The following is a 25,536-nucleotide window of genomic DNA, read 5'->3' on the forward strand; positions in this document are numbered from 1 at the left end:
TGAGTTTCTCATGGGATACAATGATTACAGTAATCATACCACCATAATGAAGGAGAAATTTCATCAGAGTTGATGGGCATAATTATCATTATTATACATGCATGTAAAATGTGGTATTGAAGATAACATCACCGAATTGTTTGACAAAATTCCACTAAGAGATGCATTCCGAAGAAATGAAAAAGAATAATTACAAGGTTCCCATAAATGGATCTGATGAAAGATTTAGATACTTTTAGACAAACGTGTTGGAAATATAAGAGGAGTAACTGAAAGGGGAGGGGTGAATTAGTTACCACAAAAATAAATCCCATATCCCTTAGATGTCAATAGAAATCAAAACCAAACTCTGCTAAAACTGAAAATACTGCTGTAACTCGGTTAACACTGAATCACTCAGCAAACAAAGAATCTTTGTTATTCAGCAATTATTGAAATAAATGCTTCTTAAGATGTTTAATGTTATTTAACCACAATTAACTTAGTTGTAGAATAGAAAGCAAATAATATGAACAAATATGACACCAGGATTTAACGTCGAAACCCAATTCGGGAAAAACCACCAATTGCAACTAGTTATTGTTTTCACTCTTCTGAAGTGAGCCTTGTTAGGAGCCAACCTTGTTAAAGGTTACAAAACACATTGTTAGGTGTGACCCTATTAAAGGATTTAATCACTCATTAGGAGTGGCGTTGTTAGAGGTCTTTAGACACTTCAATCTAGAAATGCCACCTTGTTAGAGGATTTGGCAAATAATTGTTATGCTAACTCTATTAAGAGATTTGATATGCTGCCACAATTATTAGAGAGTAACAATTATATGACCTGATTGCTGATCCAATTGTATTGCTGATTTTAGATCTTTGTTTTGGCTTGAATACTTGATCCTCCTTGATTGGATAAAACTTTTCAGCTCGCTCAACTCAAGATACTCTACTATCCTTCCAATTTGCTTTCTTGGTTTATCTTTTCAATCCCATGCTTCTGTCTTTCAATCCCACAACTTGACCTTATACTTTTACCTTTTGCCTTGACAAGTTGGTTTGAATACACTTACAAATATTCAAAATTCATCCCTTAAGTCGGCTAGACTTAACAAATAAACTCATCAAACTAAATACGTTGATTCAAGAAAATCCTTCGTTAGCCAACCTAGCTCGGTCAACACTAACTTAGAAACTAGTTAAGCCATGGAATTATGTAAGGTCCGTTGGACTTATATATGGCAATATGGACTTCATTGCCTAGGCTTCTCTCAAGAATATATTCAAATGACAGTGCAACCACTTGTATAGAAACTAGATCCTCAACAGTAATGAAATGCCCTAAATTGCAGGTTGATGCCTTTGTTAAATGAGTTGTCTTAGTTTCTTATGGTGGTGAGAGGATGATGGTACCTTAAAGACTAAACACATACTGAAATTGAAAAGCATAGCACATATGAGAAATAGAGGCAGGCACCATAATCCAAATTGGATGCATCCAGAGGCACACCAAAGCGGTACCCAAAATTGCCCAAGCAACTATAATCCCAGCTCCTTAGTTAAAAATGTTATATAGAATAATGTTTTTAGAACCAACAAGCCTACAACTGATCACTAATATCAATTGCTATCATTCCATGGATGTTCAATATTTCCATTTAATAACATATACTATATCCAAGTCAATTTTGATTTTGTGAAACTTGCTAATCATGTTTGTCATCCTCCTCAATTCCCTAAGACAAATCATTCAAGAATGCATGCATATTTGAAGGACCTACCTAGGAAAAAATTCCAAATAATATTGGAAGATAAATTATTCAACACTACTCAAATTTTGGGAACTATAATAGGGAATCTACTTTTCCCTATATATAAATATATTAAGAATGCATGCATTTTTGAGGAACTAGCTAGGTAAAAATCGAAAAAATACTTAAGATGAAATCACGTGCCATTATAAGAAGAAAAAATAAATAATTTTTTGCACTATTGAGCACAATGCTCAAATATTTGGAAATACAATAGGATGTTTACTTGAACAATAAGGCCCAATACCTCATAACTTCGAAGCCATTAGTTGATACAAAAACTTGACAAGCGACTTCCACTTGAGAACAACATAGGGGAGAACACTATTAGAGTGAAGCATTTGCATCCCTAGAATCCATTGGTTGTAGAATGCTTGACCTTGCACGAGGTTGATGAGTAATCTAGATTTGACAAGAGTGATGCAATTTGGCGCAATTGATAAATCTAATTTTCTAATGCTTATGATATTGTTATTAGGATTCAATTGTGTAGTTTTTGAGTCAAACTCATGGACCCTTGTTTCATGAATAGTGGTTCACAAGGAACAATCTCTCATGAGAATGAATAGAACATTCAACACTCATTTTATCCAGGTGACGCTCATAGAGGTGAAGCATTAAGACTTCCTGGGAGGTCATCCATCCCAAAACTACTACTATAGCTGAAACATGCTTAACCACTGATGAGTTTTCTCCAAGATTAAACCCCCTTTGCTTGCAACCACATTTGCAAAACCTTGGAGGAGTCTCTGTGGTCCACTACTTTACCTTTGTGAGCATCACCTAGATGCAATAAGTGCTAAGTGTTCCATTCATTCTCATGAGAGATAGGTTCTTTAGAACCATTATTCATGAATCATGGGCAATGAGTTTGACTTAAAAATGACATTGTTGAGACCTGATAACAATATCATAATTTTACTTGCAGTTGAAATCATTGTGATGACCCTTTCTAATATGTGGGTTTGGTGAATGATCCTAGAATATAAATAGAGAACTTGAGAGTTTGACTCTTAATTAATTTGATCATTTTATAAATAGTATCATTTAATACTATTAGCAATTCCAGGTATCATCTATACTCCCAATGTATCAGAACCCACAATGGATGGTAGATTTACTGTTGCTCGAGTTTGGACACGCTCAATGTGGGGCTCCTAATATTTATCCATTTTGGGATTCCTTTGCCCCAAGACGATCGATTTACTCCTCCCCTTTTGCTATTCCTCCATTGTGGGGCTAACACAATAGTTCTTTATGGATTCAACCATGAAATATTAATAGTGTCATTTACATTAAGTTTAAAATTATGCATCACTACTCAATATGAGTATTTGTTATCATTTTGGTTTACCCATATTATTACATATGATTGGAAAAATACAGTCTTACATTAATTCAGTTAGGTCACACCACCTTTAACTTTGGTTCCCAGTGTGTCTCTATGCTCGGACTTATTAAGTCTTTTTTAGCAATACTTACCTTTTATTGATCTAATTACTGATCACACAAAAAGCACTTGACTTCCCTTGTTATACACGTTGACATCTCTTATGATCACCGTCATCTTTTTTTTCGTTTTCTGCTTTTATTTTCAATTGATTTCCTTTCCTTAAATTCAATATCCCATAGTTACACTGCCCTGGGGGATAGGATGATGGCGAAACGGGGGGACAAGTTTCTGGGATGGGGGGGGGACACATGGACCTTAATTTGGGGACGGCGGGGGGTTGTATATACTATACATATGGTACTTAAGATGCTAGTTATGAAAAGATGTATTGCAATATAAGATATAAAGATGTAAAAGAGTAAATACTTGAACATTGCATTCAATTGGAACATCAAACATCAAACATAAATAGTCAAATCAACAAATAGTCAACACTGGGATGTCCCCCATCCTCGACAGAGGTGGTGGAATCTAGTGGCACCGTTGGGTACGGGGGGACGGAGTCCCCAAGTCCCCAATGTCTTCCCGTCTTCGAGCCATGGGGAACAAATTGAGGAGACACGTCTCTGTGTTACTATGCAATATTTCTTTCTTATTGATGGTTCTTGATTTGACATGACATTGGATCCCACATATAAGTAGGCCAATGAATTGACGTGACTCTTGTTTAGAGTCTCACCCAAGCGTTGACATGACAAGTGCTATGAATGCCTGTTAGATCCAGTAGATGACTGACATGTTAGCATTATTTTATTTTAACTAGATATTATTTAATCGAACATGTTAATATAAGATTATAGGATTAGTAAGATTATTTGATTAGTCAATTATATATGTTGATTGATAACATATTTTATATTCGTTATATTTTATGTTGATTGATAACATATTTTATATTCGTTATATGGCACCGTTGGGTGCGGAGTCCCCAAGTCCCTAATGTCTTCCCGTCTTCGAGACATGGGGAAAAAATTGAGGAGACACGTCTCTGTGTTACTGTGCAATATTTCTTTCTTATTGATGGTTCTTGATTTGACATGACATTGGATCCCACATATAAGTAGGCCAATGAATTGACGTGACTCCTGTTTAGAGTCTCACCCAAGCGTTGACATGGGATGTGCTATGAATGCCTGTTAGATCCAGTAGATGACTGACATGTTAGCATTATTTTATTTTAACTAGATATTATTTGATTGAACATGGTAATATAAGATTATAGGATTAGTAAGATTATTTGATTAGTCAATTATATATGTTGATTGATAACATATTTTATATTCGTTATATTGATAATGTGATCGATAGCATATATTTATATTAATTATATTGATAGCATATTTTTATATTGATTATATTGATAGCATATTTTATATTGATAATATTGATAACATTTACTGTTTATTATTTTAATCTAATATTACAACAATAATAATATATTTTATATGGGTTATTATTACAACACAAATAGCATAGCATATTTTGTATGGATTATTATTAATTGATTCATAGAAATGTATTAATAATTATTATGCTTAATTATTACATATGTATATACATCATTGAGTGTCTGTGACAATTATCTCCTCCTTTTTCTGATGCATGTTAAAGTGGTAATGTAATAATATGATGGTATGACAGAGAGATGAGTATAACAATCAAATAGTAATTGTTAACAAATATTAATAAGCTCTGGCCAAAACAAGTTCTAAATTGAGTATCGACAGAAAGTTTCAAGTAGAAATCTACCCTTTTTTGATTCTCTGTATTTGGTACTCATCCCGACCAAGCTTATAATCTAAAACTAGTTCTATTAATAACTTTCATCATTAGTAAATACTTTGAAGGATTAGTATTGAAGACAATTTCATCAGCGTTACTCGAATGTAAGCAATTTGTACTAGAGATGACTAATTCAATCATAAACAATATTATCAGCTCCAATGATTATGAAGGGATAGACTCATTAGTCTGACAGTGAATAATTTGAGCTGTGCAACAAACAATTTTTGATGATAAACATAAGTAAGGAAAATGGAATACACATGATTTAAGTTTTAGCATTGGTAGTCGTGCACAATATAGAGAATAAGAGGAGATCTTGGTAAAATTTCAGATAAGACAAATACCAATGTATATCCCGAAGTCTCAAGTAGTTAAATTTTTTTTTGAGGGGTCTTACTTCTTTGCTGTTATTATGCCTTGCTTGTATGTAGTTGTGGAATTGATGTTTTTATATCTTGCCCCAAAACACAACTAGTCCACACTGCAAACCTAATCATATTAAAGAGGGGTTAAGTGATATTCTCAAAAGTTATCCGCCAAAGTCCAACAATAACCATCACGGATTAGTGCTTTGAAATTTTCGGCCCTCTTTGTATAAACTATTATATGTTTTCATTGTTTTGATGTTTGCTTCTGACCACATGCGCAATGCCCCTTTTGTGTCTTTATACGCTGTCTGAATACAATTGTATGTGATGTGAATTGAGTCACAACTACAGTGGCAATTTAATTCAAAAAAAAAAAGCCAACCAAATATTTAATAGTTTACTTTTCTAAAAAAAGTTCAATTTAATTGAGAAAAAAAATAATTTTGCTTTTATTTGATCTGCAGTCACCAATAAAATATTCTGGTCATGATGTATATGGTGAGGATAGCAAAATTACATTGCCTTAAGCAGCCTATATTCTGGATAGAAAATAAAATACATTGATTCAGTTAACACATATATAAGTATAGTAACAACTATACTGACTATTAAATTTACACCATTCATTTCCTTTCTGTTCATCCTGATCCCGAACCTTAATACTTATTTATTTTGCTCCTACCAAGCTTGATTGAATCAATTCCGAGTACAACACCAATGGGAGGGTAAATTTTCTCCCTGCTGCTATAGTAAAGTTTTGGCGAGTAACCTCCAGATATATTACTGTGGAATCTCGTCAAAGCTCATTTTGGTGATTCTTACAAGACTTGTTCAGTAAGTCTCTAAGTGTTTGTTCTGTAACTTGCTTGAATGTCTTCTTTGAACAATGGGGACATGCTTTTGTCAAGAAGATTGATAAACCTGTTTAACTCGCATCTTTAGTTTAATGGTAACCTGTACAATAAGTACATGCTTGATATAGTAAAGACCTTGTCTTGATATACATGACCATTCCTTATTTTCCATAAAACGTATACAATTTCAGTGGAAAGGAACAATGGAAAGAAATTGAGATGGCTAGTAGTATCTTCCACAAAACCACAGATTTTCAAACCAAGAGACATTATCCGTGATATGTGTCCCAAAGTGTTGCAACTTGCTCATAAACAAACACTAGATAGCAGATGCAAGCTATTACTTGAAAAAGATGTGGTCAATGTCTTCAGGACAATGACACGGAAAACAATGAATTAAAAAGAAGGCTTTCCCCTCTTTTTAGAGTTTTGAATTAGAAAAGTGGAAAAAAAGCAAAAGGAGAAGCCTCCTTTTTCAATTTCTAAAGGCATTTCAATAAGTTGTAAGTGCTCCATTCATTCTCATGAGAGATAGGTTCGGTTCTTGTGAACCACTACTCATGAAACACGGTCCAATGAGTTTAACTTAAAAACTACACAGTTGAAATCTGATAACAATATTATAATTTTACTTGCTGTTAGGAGCATATACACCACCTTCTTCAAGGAATATCCAGCTAGGAGTATCTTTAGGCTGGTTAAATTCTAGAATAAAAGTTTTGTTAAGAACACCTGATTAAGGTATTTCAAACTCCTTGTAAGAGTCACCTAGTTATAGGATTAAAACTTCAGATCTTATTAGGAATCCTGCTCACCCTGTAAGGAGTGATGTCGTGAAAGGATTATCTTGCAAGTCTATCAGGGCTTGCCTTGAGATAGACCCAAGATGAATATGATCTGGTTATGATACTCTGTGTCTGAGAGACCTGCTTTAGCACTTATCACTAAAGAAAATTCAGCATCAAACAGATAATAACTCGTAATCCCACCTTAATGATAACACAACAAACTCGATTTCATCTCCTCTTATCATACCTCCATGAGGGTTTTGGAATAGTGCTTTAATTGTACTGGACTAATGCAATCCTTGCATCGATTATGCTGAAATAGGTGGGAACATTACCATAAGAATATCTCTAAGGTTCTCAAAAGTATTGTTAGCCAAAGGTTTAGTAAAGATATCTGCTATTTGTTTCTTTGTACTGACATACTCCAATCTGATTTCCTTTTCAATTACTCTCTCTCAAAAAAATGATAATTTATAGCAAAGTGTTTTGTCTTTGAATGTAAAACTGGATTCTTGGATATGCCTATTGTACTTATGTTGTCACAATCAATAATAATAGGTTTTGGAAACTCAATACCTTTTTCCTTCAATATCTGCTTCATCCATATGATCTTGATTACAATTGTTTGCTGCTGCTACATATTCAGCTTTTTCTATAGATGTGAAATGCAATCCTATTTCTTGCTTAGCCAAGAAACCAATCTTCCTCTGAAGAAGAATGCACCGCCACTATTATTTTTACTCTCATCCACATTACTTGCCCAATCTGCATCAATGAATGCACATAAATTGAAATCATGTGATCTTTCATACCATAATTCATAATCTGATGTACCTTTCAAATATCTGAATATCTTTTTTACTTCCGCTAAGTGAGTTTCTTTAGGATCTACCTGAAATCTAACAACTGTTTTGACTACATTCCTATATCTGGTCTCGTATGAGTTAAATATTGCAATCCTTCTATCATTGATTTTTACCTTGTTTGCATTGCACTAGGAGACTCATTCTTATTTGATAATTTATAAATTGTAACCATGGGTCTACCAACTAGCTTACAGTTCTCCAATCCAAATCTTGTTAATAGATCTTTTAGATCCTTGGTCTGAGATAAAAAATTTCCATGCTTTGATTTATTTGTAATCCCAAGAAACATTTCATCTCACCAATCATACTCATTTCAATTTCATTTTTCATCTCTTTAGAAAATTACTCACTAGCCTCATTGTTGCCTTCAAAGATAACATCATCTACAAATACTACAACGATTAACAAACCATCTGAATTCTTCTTTAAGCGCATGTTGTTTCCATTACCTTTCTTGAAGCCCAAGCTTGTCAAGCACTTGTCCAATCTCATGTATAATGTTCCAGGAGCTTTTTTCAGTCCATATAATGCCTTATTCAATCTGCAAACCATGTCTTTTTCTTTAGTTAGGGGAAAACCATCAAGTTGTTCAATGCAGACTTCTTCCTCAAGTTCTCCATTAAAAAATGCTGACTTAACATCCATCTGATATACTTTGAAGTTTTTGTTAGATGCATAAGCCAAAAACATTCTTACTGTTTAAAGTGTTGCAACAGGGGAAAAAGTTTCTTCAAAATCAATTCCTTCCTATTGTGAATAACCCTTACATACCAACCTTGCTTTGTTTCTTATCACTTTACCTTGTTCATTCATCTTGTTCCGTAATACCTGTTTTGTGCCAATAACATTATTATCTTTAGGTCTAGGGACCAGTTCCCAAGTCTTGTTCTTTTCTATCTGATCAAGTTCTTCTTGTATTGGCTTCATCCAATATTCATCTTTACATGCCTCATTTGTTGTCTTAGGTTCAACTTGTGAAATCAAACATATCTCTTCATTTACCTTGTTCCTTGTTGTTACTCATCTATTTGTGCTTCCAATGATCTATTCCACATGGTTATTTCTTGCAAGATATTTAGGTTTCCCTTGTTCTGGTGTCCTTTTCTCTTCTTTAGCTTCTTCAAGTTCATCTCTAGGTTTCTCAATCTATACCTGCAAATCATTATTTGTCTTATAGAATAGTTCTTGTTCTCCATTTTGATTGTTAGGCCTTTGACTAGTGCTTGCTTCATTATCATAATCATAATCAAGTATTCTCTCTTGTATTTTGAATTTCTCATCAACTCTTATATTTGCACTCCCAACTATTGTTCACAATTTATGATTATAACATATATATGCCTTGCTTTTCAATGAATAACTAAGAAATATACCTTCATCACTTCTAGGGTCAAACTTTGCTATGTCATCTTTTCTCTTGATATAACATTTTCTTCTAAAGATTTTAAAGTATTTCATGTTAGGGGTGTATGTCCAAACCAAAGTTCATAAGGTGTCTTACCAAACTTTGTTCATACTGTATATTGATTTTGTAGCTGCTTCTCTCCAATAGATATGTGCCACACTTCCTTCAAGCGTCATTGCTCTAGCTACTTCACTTACTGAGTTGTTCCATCTTTCAGCTATCCCATTCTGTTGTGGTGCTTTAGGAGCTAAAAGATGCCACTTGATTCCATTATCCTCATAAAAGATGTTAAATTGGTTTGATGTAAATTCTCCTCCTTTATTTGATCTTAAACATTTAATTCTCGATCCTGATTCATTCTCAACTTTAGCCTTGAAAATATTGAACTTCTTAAATGACTCGGAATTCTTTGTAAGAAATACTACCAACATTATTCTTGTAAAGTCATCAATGAAAAGAACGAAATACTTTTCACCATAAAATTCTCTAGTTCTTGTAGAATAAAACAAATCTGTATGAACAATCTCCAACTTTTCTGATGTAGGGAAACTTGGTTGGAAATGAGTTCTATTTAGCCATCGCACATTCCTTTCATATCATGTTAGAAGGTTTCATAATCTTTGGCAAGTCTCTTACTACATTATTGTTACTGATCTCTACAATGTTATCAAAATTAATATAACAAAATCTTGTGTGCCACAACCAACCGTCATCAATCTTAGATATCAAACAACTTATCTTAGTAGCATTCAATTGAAATACATTATCTCTGGTTCTTATACTCGTTCCAACTAGTTTACTGTTCTCATCTTTGATAACATATGTCATCTCAATGAATTGCAAAATATATCCCTTGTCCACAAGATGTCCAACACTCAAAAGGTTATGTTTAAGTCCATGTACTAGAGATGACTAATTCAATCATAAACATTAGTCTGATGGTGAATTATGTGAGCTGTGTAGCAAAGAATTTTTGATGACAAACATAAATAAGGAAAATGGATTACACATGATTTAAGTTTTAGCATCGATAGTGGTTGCACAATATAGAGAATAAGAGGAGATCTTAGTGAAATTTCAGATAAAACAAATACCAATGTTTATCCCAAAGTTAAGTACTAAAAAAATCTTTTCGAGGGTTCTTACTTTGTAGCTGTTATTATGTCTTTCCTATTTGTAGTTGTGGAGTTCATGTTTTTATATCTTGCACCTAAACATGAGTAACTCACATTGCAAACCTACTTATATTCAAGAGGGGTTAAGTGATACTCAAAAGTGTATCCGCAAAAGTCCACCAATTATCATCACAGATTAGTGCTTTGAACTTTTGGGGCCTCTTTGTATAAACTATTATATTTTTTGAAGTTTGCTTCTTTTCATATGCTCAATGGCCCTTTTGTGTCTTTATTTGTCGTCTCAAGAAATTTGAATGTGTTGTGAATTCAGTCACAACTATAGTGGCAATTTCTTTCTTTTTTTAAAAATCAGCCAACCAAAAGTTTAATAGTTTTATCTTTTAAGCCAAAATTAATTTAATTGAGAAAAAAATGAATTTTTTTTTATTTGATATACAGTCACAAATAAAATAGCCTACTAACATGTATATGGCAAGGATAGCAATGTTACATTGCCCCAAGCAGGCTATATACTGGATAGCAAATAAAATACATTGATTTAGTTCACAGATACATAAGTATAGTAATGACTATATGTTGGACTAATTGCCAACATTCTCTTTCGGGATTCGTGACATGGCTTAACTACCTTCTATGTTCTATAAGCCTAGTGGTTCTATTGGGCATTGATAGGTTGATCTTTTGGTGCAATGACAACTCTAGCTTGTAACAAGTGGTATAAGAGCTTGGTCATAGGCTCGAATCTCCTCGGGCAATGTTGGGGGGGGTGGGGTGGGGGGGTCGGGTTTTGGACTAACCGCCAATGTTCTCATTTAGGATTCGTGATATGGCTTAACCGTCTCTTGTGTTCTATAAGCTTAGTGGTTGTATTGGGCATTGACAGGTCGATCTTTTGGTGCAACGACAACTCTAGCTTGTAACACTATACTGGGTATTTAATATACACCATTCACATCCTTTCTGTTCATCCATATTTTTGTCTTCAACACTCTATCATTTTGATCCCAATCCTTAACAAGTGGTATAAGAGCTTGGTCATAGGCTCGAATCTCCTCGAGCAATGTTGGGGGGGGGGGTGGTGGTTTTGGACTAACCGCCAATGTTCTCATTTAGGATTCGTGATATGGCTTAACCGTCTCTTGTGTTCTATAAGCCTAGTGGTTGTATTGGGCATTGACAGGTCGATCTTTTGGTGCAACGACAACTCTAGCTTGTAACACTATACTGGGTATTTAATATACACCATTCACATCCTTTCTGTTCATCCATATTTTTGTCTTCAACATTCTGTCATTCTGATCCCAATCCTTAACACTAATTTATTTTGTTCCTACCAAGCTTGGTTGAATGATTCCAAGTACAACACCAATGGGAGGGTAAATCTTCTCCCAGCTGCTATAGTAAAGTTTTGGCGAGTAACCTCCAGATATCTTACTGTAGAATGTCTTCAAAGCTCATTTGGGTGACGCTTATAAGACTTGTTCTGTAAGTCTCTAAGTGTTTGCTTTGTAACTTGCTTGAATGTCTTCTTTGAACAATAGGGACATGCCTTCGTCAAGAAGATTCATATACCTGTTTAGCTGGCATCTTTAGTTTAATGGTAATATGTTCGACAATCGTGGATATTTGTGTCTAGCTTAAGAATCAATAAAGACCTTTCGTTGATATACATGCACATTTCTTATTTTCTATAAAATGCATAAAATTTTAGTGGAAAGGGACAATGGAAAGAAATTCATATTGCTATTGTTACCCTTCACAAAACCACAAATTTTCAAACCAAGAGACATTATCTGTGATATGCATCCCAAAGTGTTGCAACTTGCTCATAAACAGACTCTAGATAGCAGATGCAAGCTATTACTTGAAAAAAAATGTGGTCATTGTCTTCAGTACAATGACTCGGCAAAAGATGAATTTAAAAAAGGGTTTTCTCTTTTTTTAGATTTTTAAATCTTAAAATGAATTTAAAAAATGCAAAAAAGTAAAAGGAGAAGAGCTTGCTTTTACCAAAGTCTAGAGGCATTTCAATAGAATAGAGATATAAAGAACAAATGAAGTTGACGTTCTTGCATGAATTGTGGAGTTTATTTAGATTGTCAATTTCATACTTCATGGTGCATAAATAACAACCAAATGCAAACAATTTTGAAAATTATAACTGTGATCTACATTATACAAAATCAACCTACAAATTATTTAAAGTTCCACATAGTCAGATGTAGGCAATGACTTTTATTTCCACAAAGGGAGCTAAACTAGATGGTTGTAGGTTGTAATAATAGAGCTCTAGGATCTAAGCTCTAACTAGGTTTTTTTGACACATCACTATCAAAGTAAGCCTTTATTAAGATATCAAAATCCTTAGGATCGTGGACATTATTTTATGTAAACCTTGGAAATTTTAATCAATCTTGTCGAGGTAAATTGATTGGTTTGCCTTAATGGAATTTGATTTTGTGCAATTAGAAATTAGATTTAGCAATTGGAAGTGAAAAAATGAGTACAAATTATTGGTATGATTCTAAGAATTTTAAAACATTGACCTTGCATTTTTGTAGTTTTTGGTGCAGGTTGTGGCAAATGGATAATAAGTTTTCATTCATTTTTGTGTTAGATAATTATGTATCTTGGAATGTATTTGCTAAGGAAAACCCCTTCCGAAGTCTGCTTGCAAGAAGATGAGCTAACTGAAGAAGATGAGCTATATGACTGAGTCGAAATTTGCATCACACCGTCAAGATTTTTTAACGTGTTAGCCACAAACTTCCCACTATTGTACTGGAAATCACAATATTTGAACATGATGTTATGTATGACCTCCAAAAAGTTTATGTACATATCCACAATAGGACACCTTTGAAGGTTTTCTTGCCTCGTCGACAACCATACTTGAGAATAAACAACTTGCTTTGTTCTATATTGGTAATTGTCCCATAATGCTTGCAACTTTATGTGGTACATAATGTTTTCTCCAGGCACATTAATAAGTTATACAATTTAAAACTTCACGCCATGTTTAACTAAGGGGCTATAGATTAACATTGGATTTAGATAATATTGATATCCATCGAGGGGAATGCATAAGTTGATGTCATGTCATATCAATTTTCCCCATAATGGATGTATTAGTTTTGTTAATCTTATCTTTCATCACCATCTTGGTTTTGTCAATGGCCTCATATGAATAACTCATGAGGGATTCCTCCTCATCTACTAGCCTCAAAATTTTTCTAGAGGCTTTAGAAATTTGACATGACAACTACTTCAACGATGTCTCCAAAACTTGTAGAAAAATATGTTTTGACATGATTTTGCCATTTGCTTGAGTTGTCAAGCCAAATTCTATCTATTTCAAATTCATTTTTCATTGGCAATGCGTTTGTAATGCAAGAAAGCACATAGCAAATCTTTTCACCCTTTATTGAACTAGCTTACTCTTTATGGTTCACTGTAGGCAACACCTTTTGTTGATTTTAGATGAGCATTCTAACAATATGAGCTTTTACAAAATATTTTCAAACATTTGAGTTTTCTTCTTGGATAAGATTAAGGTAGTGTGGCATGCATGGACTATAAACCAAAGATATATTTGTGCATTAGGAGTTCCCTAATAGCAACACAAGTAACAACAATCTTTGTCATAAATTGAATGATGCGATGGATGACATCCATAATCACCCCATCAAACTATCTGTGCAATTTAATTGCAGATTTGGTCCTATTTGATGCACTCACAAGCTTCAAAAAGATCTTGCCAATATCATGGGAGATAAGGAATTTAATGGGAGTTTGATTTTTTTCCATGTGTCTACACATCTGACATTGTGGCATGTCTAGTATTTGCCTACTCTAATAATTGTTTACTAATGATATCCATAACATCTTGTACTATATCATTGAGCATACCAATCCTCCATGTCTCATAAATTAAGGCCTTAAACAAAGGACTTATACTTGCAACAAAATCAACACACTTTGCTAAATGAAGACATGATAACATGGAGTGATAGGCTAAAGAAGAACAAAATTCACAACTCACTTTTGAACAAAATTCACAACTCACTTTTTTGCCTATTCATGAACATTCTTCCATTCTATACACTCTGTAGTATGAGAAATGCAAAAAAAGAATTAATGTTCCCTCCACTTATGTTTGGGCCATCTGTTAGAGAAGTAGGTCTTGATTCAAACTTCTTGAAGGATTTTGTAGGCTAGCTTCCTTATCTGAAGGATAAGCCCTACTATTTCTTTTGTTTTCATACTTGAAATTCCCTAGAGAGTTTATTTTGCTTAATGTGTGATATTTGCATGGTAGTTTGGGCAAGCTAAGTTTTCATATTGTTCTTCGTCCTCTGAACTCCGCTTGAAGGATATTTGCCTTTTCTCAAAATTATTCAATCAAAAATTGCATTTGACTTAGTTGTGTAATTAGCTTGCAATGTACCCGCAAAAGTCTTTCTATCATGGCAACATGATAAAATGTGCAAAAGCGTCTTAATTTTTTTGGTGGGTAATAGTGATTTTTGTATTAATTTTCAAACTTAATGTTTATATGAAGTAGTTTTCCATACTAACATCAATGCCATTAATAACCATACCATTCAAGATCTTCACAAAACCTAACCAAAGGATTCATGTTTTCTACTAGAATTCCCATCCCACCTTTTAACTGCCAAATTAGACCATACCACCCGTCCAATACATCCACGACTCCTTAACAGATCTTTGGGAATTCATATTAGTTATAGGCATAATACATTCTCGTTAAAGTTGTGGGTCTACATGTACTTGAGATAAAAATGCCAATGATATTAAAAAAACTGAACCCTGCATAGGAGAGAATAAGAATTGTACCCCAAACTTTAATTGAATACCTTTGTAGGGTTGTGCCTGCTATAGGCTGTCCTCTGATATGTTTGTCACCATTAGATGTTTTGACCTACCTCCACCACCACATTCCAGATTATCTTGAACTTTTGTCTTTACAATGCTAATTTGAGCTCCTCCCACGCTTCAAGAACAACCCTCCAGAATTCATCTCTATCTAATCTTCTAAGTCAACTCACAAAAGGGATTACACCTTCCTCCCCTACTTGTATGGTGTTCTCTACCCCTCTAGAGATGTCTAGACCAACTCCAGGTATTGCCCACTCAAAATAGACTCCAGACTGCCAAGCATTTCATCACTTATCAAGGAGGGCATGACCCATTTATTGGTCTCAGCGTCCTCTGCAATTTCTAAACCCCATGGTAGCACAATAGCTAGGATAACCACTTTCAAACAATAACAATGCTTTTCTTCAACAAAGCTTTTACCTGACAATTATTAAGCTGCCTAGATTACATCCTTCCATTTGCATTTAAAATGTCTCCTTAACTTCTTTGCCTTCACTAGTTTGGTGAAGCCTTGTTGCAGTTTGGCAGCAAGTAAGGTGAAAGTGACCTCTACCTCGACTATTCATGATTCCAGCCGAGTTTTGGCGGAAGGAGTCAATAATGTCACATTTAGTACTAGGAACTAGGTTAGTTCCTAGTGAACAAGTAAGAATCGCCCCAACCGAAATTTTAGGAATTGGACCCAAAGAAGCCACTCAGGTTCGTTATCGATTGGGTATCAGTGAGAACATAAGGGTGAATGAGTTGACTAATCTCAATCTATTTCCTTTCACATGCGTTGGCACCTTTAAACCAAAAATCTAGGACCTTTGTCCCATCCATTCACCTAACAGTGACTCCAATTAAAGCATTGTTAGCCTTTGCATGCAAAATGAAGTACTTGTACTCCGTGCTTCATAATGAATGTTTCATTTGCTACCACTATTACTATGATGAAATATTATGACTTTGGAATATTTCATCAATCTTTCCACCATCATATGCCTCGATTACCTCATCATTATTTGTAGAAGTATGACACTACAAAACCCTTTTCAAATTGTCTCTTTCCCCACCTTATTCAAGATTGGAAAACTCATTATATGGGGGGTTGATCACACATTAATCATCCTTCATTCATCTCCTTAATTGTGGATGAAAAAAAACTGATAATCTTCCATCGTGACTCCACCATACTCCTTAGTTGATAAAGCCCATTTTGACATATAATCTGTCTCTTGATTTCCCAATTTATGCCAATGACTCACTTTAGAATTATCAAAGGTTACCAATTCCTCCAAAATTCCCTTGATAAGATTTTTCAAGTGTAATGCAACCAAATTACCATTCATTTTTGCTTGGACTATTGTTAAAGAGTTCCCTTTCAGATGCACTCTTTTTAAGTCTAGCGACATACTGGATTTGATAACCACTAGGGCAGCTTTCACCTCTACGATATTATTTGTTTGTTCCTATAGTTTTTTTGCACCACACATTACTACATTAGCTTTCCAAGCTTTGATAATGACTTCTATCCCGGTGGTACCTTGATTCCTTTAGCTGCTCCTTCAAATTTAATTTTGTACCATTCATTTGAGGGCCTCTCCTATATCACATCCTTTTTTAACTGTGCTGCTAGATATACCCGTCTCGACTCCTTAATAGTCCTAAACGCTTATTAATTTAGTCTTTTATATACAACTGAATAGTGAATTATCTCGGTGCTAGCTCATGAAGGTGCATATTGAATATTTAAATTTGCAAAGCAGTAGCCCAGCATGAACGATTAAGGTCACTATCCCCTGGTGCCACTGTTGGGGATATAGGTACAGACTCGGATTCTGAATTTAGGGTGAATGTACCTTGTACCTATTCAATAAACAACAAACATCAAGTGCAAATGCTCAATATCTAAATAACCAAAGCACACAAAGACATGGAATTACAAGGATGAATTGGCAATCCACACAAAGTAGTGGTGCAGTACAACATAACACCATATAATCATATGATAAGACATGTACATTAAATTGTTTAAATAATCATTATTCATCATTTGGGCATATATTTAACGAAGGTTAAAGATAGATATCCATAGCATAAAAGCATAGTAGAAAGGATCCAATAACATCCATTTGATAACACATTAACCATAATCCATGTTTGAATACAAAATAAACCAGGTATCATCATAAAGCATCATGTCGCATCGCTAGCATCATCATGCAGATACGACCAAACTGAATAGCAACATTATCTAACATCTAGTAGTAATGATATTAGTAATTAGAATAGTGTATAGTTATCGAAGCATCTCAATACGCAAATAAACTTAAGATCCATAAAATATATCTCAGGTTAAAATAACCATGGAACAAAATGGCAACACGGGAGGCACTACATCCTTCCACCCATCGAAAAATATAGAAACACCCAAACGAATCCAAGAATCTCTAATTGGTTGAAGGTATGTGTCTACAACATTCCTTTCTCTTTGCAATAAGGTGGTATGTACACGCCTTTTCATGCCCAATATTTTTGAAACCTTCTAACACACTATAATTTGCCATCACCATTTCCTTTCATAATGGTGATGTAACCAAGTTGAAAGGATGACCATTGGCATAGAGGCTATGTCCATTTAAAATGCCTTGTCCAGTGGAGCTCATTTGCATGTTGTAGTTTGTACTTCATCATCCACTTCTGATATAGTTGAGAATGAATGTTTGGTGGCTGCAACTGATTTAGTGGCTAAATGCATTTCTTTCTTTCCGGATCCACTAAGATAAGAAGTTTGTTTTGATCTTTGGACTAATCTATCAACCTTTTCTTGTTCTTTTACAATTCAGGCTATTTGTGCAGGAGACCATTCCTTTATCTTTTCAACTGCACACCTCCATCCCTTTATTAACATGGCCCGTAAAGTGAACTGTAACTTGAGAATATGAGCTATTTTTTTTGTTTATCGTCACAATAATGACACTTCCAAATGTATGCCCCACGTCCTACAACCTTTGGAATTCTTGTGGTGTGTCTCCATAAAGGAGATGTTAGATTAATTTTGAATTTTATGATTCCTTCCCCTCTCATTGAACTTTTACTACCATTCATTCTTGCAATTTGATTTCTTGGTTTTATAGGAAATTAAATTAGAAAAAACTAAGAAATACAAGCATACAAGAGCAAAAAAAAGGCATAAGAATATTAAAACAAAGAGCTAAACTTGTTTATTTATTTCTTAAAATCTTAGTTACCGGTTTGAGTTCAATTCGAAATACAAGTTCGAAGAACTGGTTCATTGGAACGACAAAATTTTGGAATGGGTTTTGGGTTTGTTCATACAAAAGCATGTAAAAATTATAAACATAAATACACACACACACACACACACACACACACACACACACAGACACACACACACACACACACACACACACACACATTAATGAAGCCTAGAAGCATAGAGTATCATAAAATCATATGATTTAATCATTTAATCAGGAAAAACACTATAGGCATAAACTTTAAACATGTAAGTTGTAATCATAGCAGTATGAATCAAGATCATACCATCATATATTTCGTTTTCGAAGTTCAACATCAAAGATTGAAAACATGAAAATTAAATCATAATCCGTGAAACATAACAGTAAGTTCAATATAGCTAACAATCCAATCTTCCAACTCCACCTTGCACAAACTTACTTTTGCTCAATCACATATTTACTCACAAAATCACCTATTTGCACACCACAACTGATGTTAGAAGTGAAAATAACCTATTTACATTCACTTTTAGGGTTGTGGAACTCAAAGCATTATTAAATTTGTCATAAAAAATGCCTTGGAAGTCATCTATCGCTGGAATTTCGCCCGGGTTCGCTCGAAATTCGATATGGGCAGCTGAAATTTGCCCGGGTTTGAGTCCCTGGACTATGGGTTCGAACCAGTCCCAAGAAAATCAAACCAATGTCAAACTTGGGCCGAACTGGACCTGTATTTTGAACTGGTTCAAACCTAGGCAGGGTTCTGGGGGTAAAACAACAAACCCAGGTAACTAAGCTTAAAATGAAAATTTGGAAAATAAAACTTGAAAATTTTCATTCCAAACTTGAAAAAGTTCATCAAAATCTAAAAAATTCATTAAAGGACTCGAGAATTGGGTCAAAGGCTTACCTTGTGCGCTTAGATCTCCTTTGTAGAAGCTATCTAGCCCCCATGAACGATACTCTTTGAAAATGATCAGCTGCTCTTTGAAATGACAAAATGGAGACCAAATGAGAAAATAGTAAAATAGCAATCAAAATGATATGTTAAAACAATGAATGGCCTCTTTTGGGCCATTTTAGAGTTCAGTAAAACAAGAATTAAAATTAAAAACTTTTATTATCACATGCTTTAAGCAAAAAATTTCAATTTAAAAAGTTTTTAAAGTTCTTTTTATTCTGCTTTTGGGCACCCCGATGTGCCCAAACTGGCATGGGCATGCACAGAGAGCACTTTTGCTCCTTATGGTTGTGCTGGGGTGCACATCTCAACACACCCACAGGGAACAATAGTGCTCCTTGCATGCAACGCACATCAGAATCTGTGCCACTGTGCACCGGCATCTGGATCTGGGCCCTGGGTAAGCGTAGCCGGTAACTGAGCTTTGGAGGTATATTTCTTAACTTAGGTCCTTAATAACTTGGTAGTATACTTAATTTTATGAATGTCTGCTTAGAATCAATTATTAATCTTATCTGTACTTCCATAGCCAAAGATGCTAACTAATGCCCCAACAGTAGTGGAACGAATCGCTATTTGAAATGTCACATTTTTAATTTGTAAATGCAAAGATATTATTTTTGCACCTACACCTCATTACTCCCATTAAAAAAGTCTTAAAACTATGTTGGAGCTGAGGCACATATTTTGACCATACACCTATGCTCACAAAATATCCACTTTTGGGTATATATCTGGTAACTTGGGTGCTCATTAACTTGGTCGTATACACATTTATATGAACATCCTACTTGAATCCATGATTATCTTATCTGCACTTCCACAGCCAAATTTTCATATTAATGCCCTAATAGTAGTAGAGCTAATTGCTATTTGAAATGTCACATTGTCAATTTGTAAATTCAAGGATATAATTGTTGCACCTCTGCTTCATCACTTCCATTAAACATGTGTTAAACCTATGTTGGAGCTGTTTTGTTAAAGCTTGTATTTTGCTGATGCACCTATGCTACTGGTTTATTGGCTTAGCATCAAATGATTGACAGTGACACTATTGGATAGCATTTTGTTCAAGTTATTATCGGTACCAATATAACTCAATATTTCTTTCCAGCTCCATGGAAAGACATCATATGATGAAGCTTTCAGTAATGCTTTTTTGGTAACAAGCAGAAATATAATTTTTATATATTGTTTTGAGTACAGAAAATTGTAATTTTTTTTTGAAAAAATGTAAACATATTAGTATACATAGAGCTCTAAATATCAATACATATTGTTTCACCCATAACGCAATACAAGAGTAGTTTTTATATGTTATATACACCAACCAGGACTGCAGTATATCAATATGGTGCAGGAGCGCCTGAGTGCATCTGCAGTCAGCCACCTAGAAAAATAAAAAATTCCTGTTTGTTTTGTCAGTTTTGGTTTAGTTACTTCAATTTTGATGTGTTAGGGTTTTGGTTTGGTTGGTTGGTTTCTCTCCGTTAGCTTTGCAGAAGTTTCATGAAGAGATTGTCAACTGCAGGCTTCAGTCAGATGTGTTTTGAAAATGCTCTCGTAAACTTGTATGCAACATATGAAAACATAGACAGAGCCTATGAATTGTTAGGCAAAATGGCTCAGAGAGACATCTCCTTGATGTACCTTCACTTCCAAGCAAGTCCAATCAGCAGGCATAAAGTCAAATTCTGCAACCTTTATCAGTATTGCTAATGGATATCTATCGAAGGATGTAATCTCCATGTGTTCATCATCCAATTGCAATGAGGGAAGCCAGAGAGCTGCTGTACAAACATTGAATGGACAATGATCTGCCAATGACAAATGACATGGAAGCATGGAGGAGGACAGCATGTTGTTTGATGGAATGCTTCAAAGAGATTTGTCCCAAGGTATGTGAAAATTGCAGATTACTTGCAAGAATAAATTGTTGAGAAAGCACAACAGAGTGATGGCAGGTGTAGTGCCCAATCCAGAACCCCTGCCAATATCTTTCTTACCTGTACCAAGATGGGAGCTCAACTGCCCCATAGGCATAAATGACATCAAATGTGTGCCACATGGACTGTGTTCAGAATAACAAGATGCTGAATGTTAATGAACCATGGAAGGGAAAGACTAACAGGTACAAAGGTAGTGTGTATGATGAAATTGGGATCAACCAATGAAGTGTGGAACTGAAAAAAGGGGTTAGGTGTGGATGTGAGGTATGAAGTAGTAGTTGACGAGTGTGCATCTTGAGCATGGTAGAAGGAAAATATGAAAATGCTTAGCATCGCGTTATGAGGAGGAAGATAAGAGCTATATGAACGGAAGGAGGCTTCTGTTTCAGGATAAGGGAAATGTATATCTGACACATTAGATGGTGTATAAGGCTGATGGAGAAGAGGAAGGGCGTGTGAAGGCCTACAATTGTAATTTGTTTGGATATGACTTTGTTTTGGTAAATTGAGTTTTGGTTGCAGTCTACATATTGTTTAAAATTTAAATAGCAGAGACTCTGCAGTTAATTGGTTTTATTTTTTATATTAATATTGCATTTGCAGTCAGAGGTAAGTGTCCAAACTTTGGATTCTTTATGCAAGGGTCAGCTTAAAGACTATCCAAAATTGAAATTAATAATTACTGTTTTTCTATAAGTCTAGCAACTGGCTTGAGAAGCTTTATTGTATAGCATATTTAAACTTTCATTGTTTGCCCTGGCAGGTCCCACAGTTTATTTTAGATTATATGTGGAGCCAAGGCAAAGCTTGTAAAATACTCTGTACACAGCCTCGGCGAATATCAGCTACTTCAGGTGTCTTGTTTTGTTTCAGTCCTTCAAATAATTTTAGATTGTTTTTACCAATCTAGATATTTGAATAAAAATTCGAAACTGACATCTTGAATAAATGATCTCAGTTGCAGAGAGAATTGCTGCTGAAAGAGGAGAGAAAATTGGAAGCACCATTGGGTATCAGGTAAAATAATGTCTCTTCTCCTTGCTGTGGTATTGTACCTGGTTTATTTTAGAAATAAATGATAAATTGATAATAAACACAAGGTAGAGGTAAAATAATGTTTAAAGATAGAAGTATTTTATTTTGTCTGAGTTCGGATCCTCAGCAGCCATGTATTTCAAAGTATTTTTAGTTTTAGAGGTAATACTATGTTCAAGATATATTATTATATTGTTTATTGCTTCAATCAATTCAAAACAAAATGTTGGGAACTCTTGATGTGAGTTTTATCCACTAGAACCTACATAATCAAGCAGTTATGTTTCGGAATGAAACACTGAATATTCAATCCTCTCTTGCTATAAGGTCATTTCTCATGCTAAGCTTGCAAAGAAAGATCATGAAATGACATGAAGGTTCCTTGCAATGGTGGATTGAGTGAAGTAATGTGATTTTCTGGTAATCAGCTAGGGGAGTTATGCTATTCATTCAATGGACATCAACTGTTTGCACTTAAAGATTTAGCTTCACAATGTGCAATGAAAATATGGTTTGACGTTTCTACTTCAGCCCAACTTAAACTTTTAACCTCTATTTCTACTTCTACTTGTACTATGAATGCAAGGAATCATTGATGATACCGGACTCTGCTAGATGTAGCTTAATCAGTGACTCCACCTACTTAGCATAAACTTCTATGGATATATGGTTTTGAAATCAATATTTACCCTCTTCGATCCAACCAATAGACGCAAACTAAAGATTGGATACCAATTGAAGTTAAGTACATTCACTAGCTCACTATGCAAGACACTCCTACCATCAACAAGAGACTAGTGGCCTAGTCTATATTTGAGTAAAACAAGTAAACATCCACAATGCTTTCATCCAACTAAACTACTTCTAAACAAAATCAAATGAAATCACAATCTAAGTGAGAGAATGTGGATCACCATGCAATAATGTGATTGTGACAATTCACCATGCAAAACACGACAATGAAATATAGAGTAAATTTGGCATTATATTAGCAACAATTCTCTTACAAGTCTTGTTTTACAAATGAGAGGGGTGGGGTTTATATAGGAGCCCCAATTACAATGAACGTCCAAGATTGATTTGAAATCAATGGCCCAAATTAATCCATTACAAACCCTAACTAGGGCAACCAAAAGTAGCCAATAGAAATGATGCACCACAAAATAAGCCATTGAAAAATTTAATGACACGAGGACCAGTAAGAAACAATGGAGCCGCCTAGTCACCATACAAATCATTATCCAATATGTATACTCCTTTCTCCTTTGCCCATTGAGCCAAATCAACAAAACTTGAGTAAAAGTTTTTTAAGTTCCTTCATGACAATACTAGGAATGCCTACATATTATGACTCCACGATCTCTAACTTCTCCATGCAAGCCTTATCTTAAATACACCACCTTATCCTTATGAATTTTTAATTGGACTTCTTTCTCTTAGATGGATGGAGTTTACAATGTTTGAAGCCTTGGTATTCCCACCCTCATTGTCTGGAATTCTTCTTTGTTCTCTTGATCTTCGGTTTTGATCCTTGTAGCAATCTGTTGAACTCATTAACTTCTTCCTTGGCATATTAAATTTTCCTTAATCCACTTCTTTGTATGGATCGATTCATCATCACGATCACTCCACGGATAGGAATCTTGTCCTTGGATTTTTCTGGCTCGTGACCTCAAACTTCTCCTAATGTCCTTGCTTCATGATGGTTTGATCTTGGAATACTTACTTTAGTTTCTTAACTTTGTTTCAGTTTTGAAGTTCGTCATCTTGAAGTGTTGTCCTTTGAACTCAATCTCCTTTAGGCTAGTCCTCTTTCGTTTGTTATACTTGGCCTTGAGCATGAACTTGTCTTTCACCTTCCTTAGTTCACTTCCTTGAGACTTAGACTATCCTTGTTTTTGATCCGAAAACGATTGCTGCTAATGGCTCAAAGTTAGTAAGTATTAAAGACTTAAGAAATATTCATTTAGATCATGAAAGTGCTTGAATGTGTCCATGGATCAAACAGTTAATTTCACACTTAATTTTAAGGAATTAATCCAAGGAAATAAACAATCGAAATGCAAGCAAGAATATCAAGAGACCAAGATCCTTTATACGTAGACAAGGTTATGAATTCTGATTTTCAATTCAGTCATGATAACATCCTCAAATCAGTCCCACTAACTTATCAAATTAACTCCAAATCATGACATAGGATTGCCACAAGACCTTGGAACCAAACAGCAATCCAATAATGAAAGCGAACTATATACTTGGAATGCTTAAAATCTCTTAAGACGAGCCTGCAATTTCATTTTAATTTCTCTTAGGATGATTTTAGCATTTCAAATTAAGAAAATTCTATGCTTATGGAATCATTGGTGAGCATTGAACAAGACAAGCAAGCATTAAAATCAAGTTCACGATGAAAACTAACCAAAGAGTTTTTGAGGGCAAGTTTGAAAATGAGTTGTAATTGATCCAAACCATGGTCAAAATCCATGAACAAAAACTATATTGAAGGTTTGGAAGATAAGGTTTGTCATTTAAACATGTATGAGAACCATAATTTACTTGCAAAACAAAGATGATAAAACCAGACCCCTGTTATATTCTGATATTCTGAAGACAGTAGGGGAATAAGTCTGAAAATTAGTTTTAAATGGATTCCAACATTAGTCCGGACAAGGGGGGGAAATCAATCCATGTTGATTTTGTGAAATGCTAAAATTTTGAGACTAATTACTCTTGAATTTAAAGAAATAACATCACAATCTTAACTGAATGAAAGGAGATATAGTTAAGACAGTTATTCTACTTTTTCCCATGAAATGAAAATACAAGCTAGTTACTATTTACATTCCAAAATAATTAGAAAAACTAACCATTTATCTGCTAGATGACATTCAGATATTAACTACCATTCCACTTGTGTTTTCTGATCTAAGCTCTCAACTTTGATAATATTCAAATACTTGGAAAGCATCATGTTTTGAAATGTGAAAAGATAAATT

At 34.5% G+C, this 25,536-nt stretch overlaps 1 protein-coding gene across 1 annotated transcript in view; it reads left to right on the forward strand.

The window, feature by feature from the left end:
• Positions 1 to 25,536, forward strand: part of LOC149542395 (DExH-box ATP-dependent RNA helicase DExH6-like) — a 108,924-nt gene that overhangs the window by 66,076 nt on the left and 17,312 nt on the right. The window contains exons 6-7 of the mRNA XM_089797335.1: positions 22,269 to 22,359; positions 22,464 to 22,522. Of these exons, the coding sequence (XP_089653461.1) occupies positions 22,269 to 22,359; positions 22,464 to 22,522 (150 nt within the window). The remainder of the gene's footprint in view (positions 1 to 22,268; positions 22,360 to 22,463; positions 22,523 to 25,536) is intronic.

The sequence above is a fragment of the Cupressus sempervirens genome, chromosome 8, assembly GCF_028749045.1.
Source record: "Cupressus sempervirens isolate cs-2001-9-10 chromosome 8, ASM2874904v1, whole genome shotgun sequence".
NCBI lineage: Eukaryota > Viridiplantae > Streptophyta > Pinopsida > Cupressales > Cupressaceae > Cupressus > Cupressus sempervirens.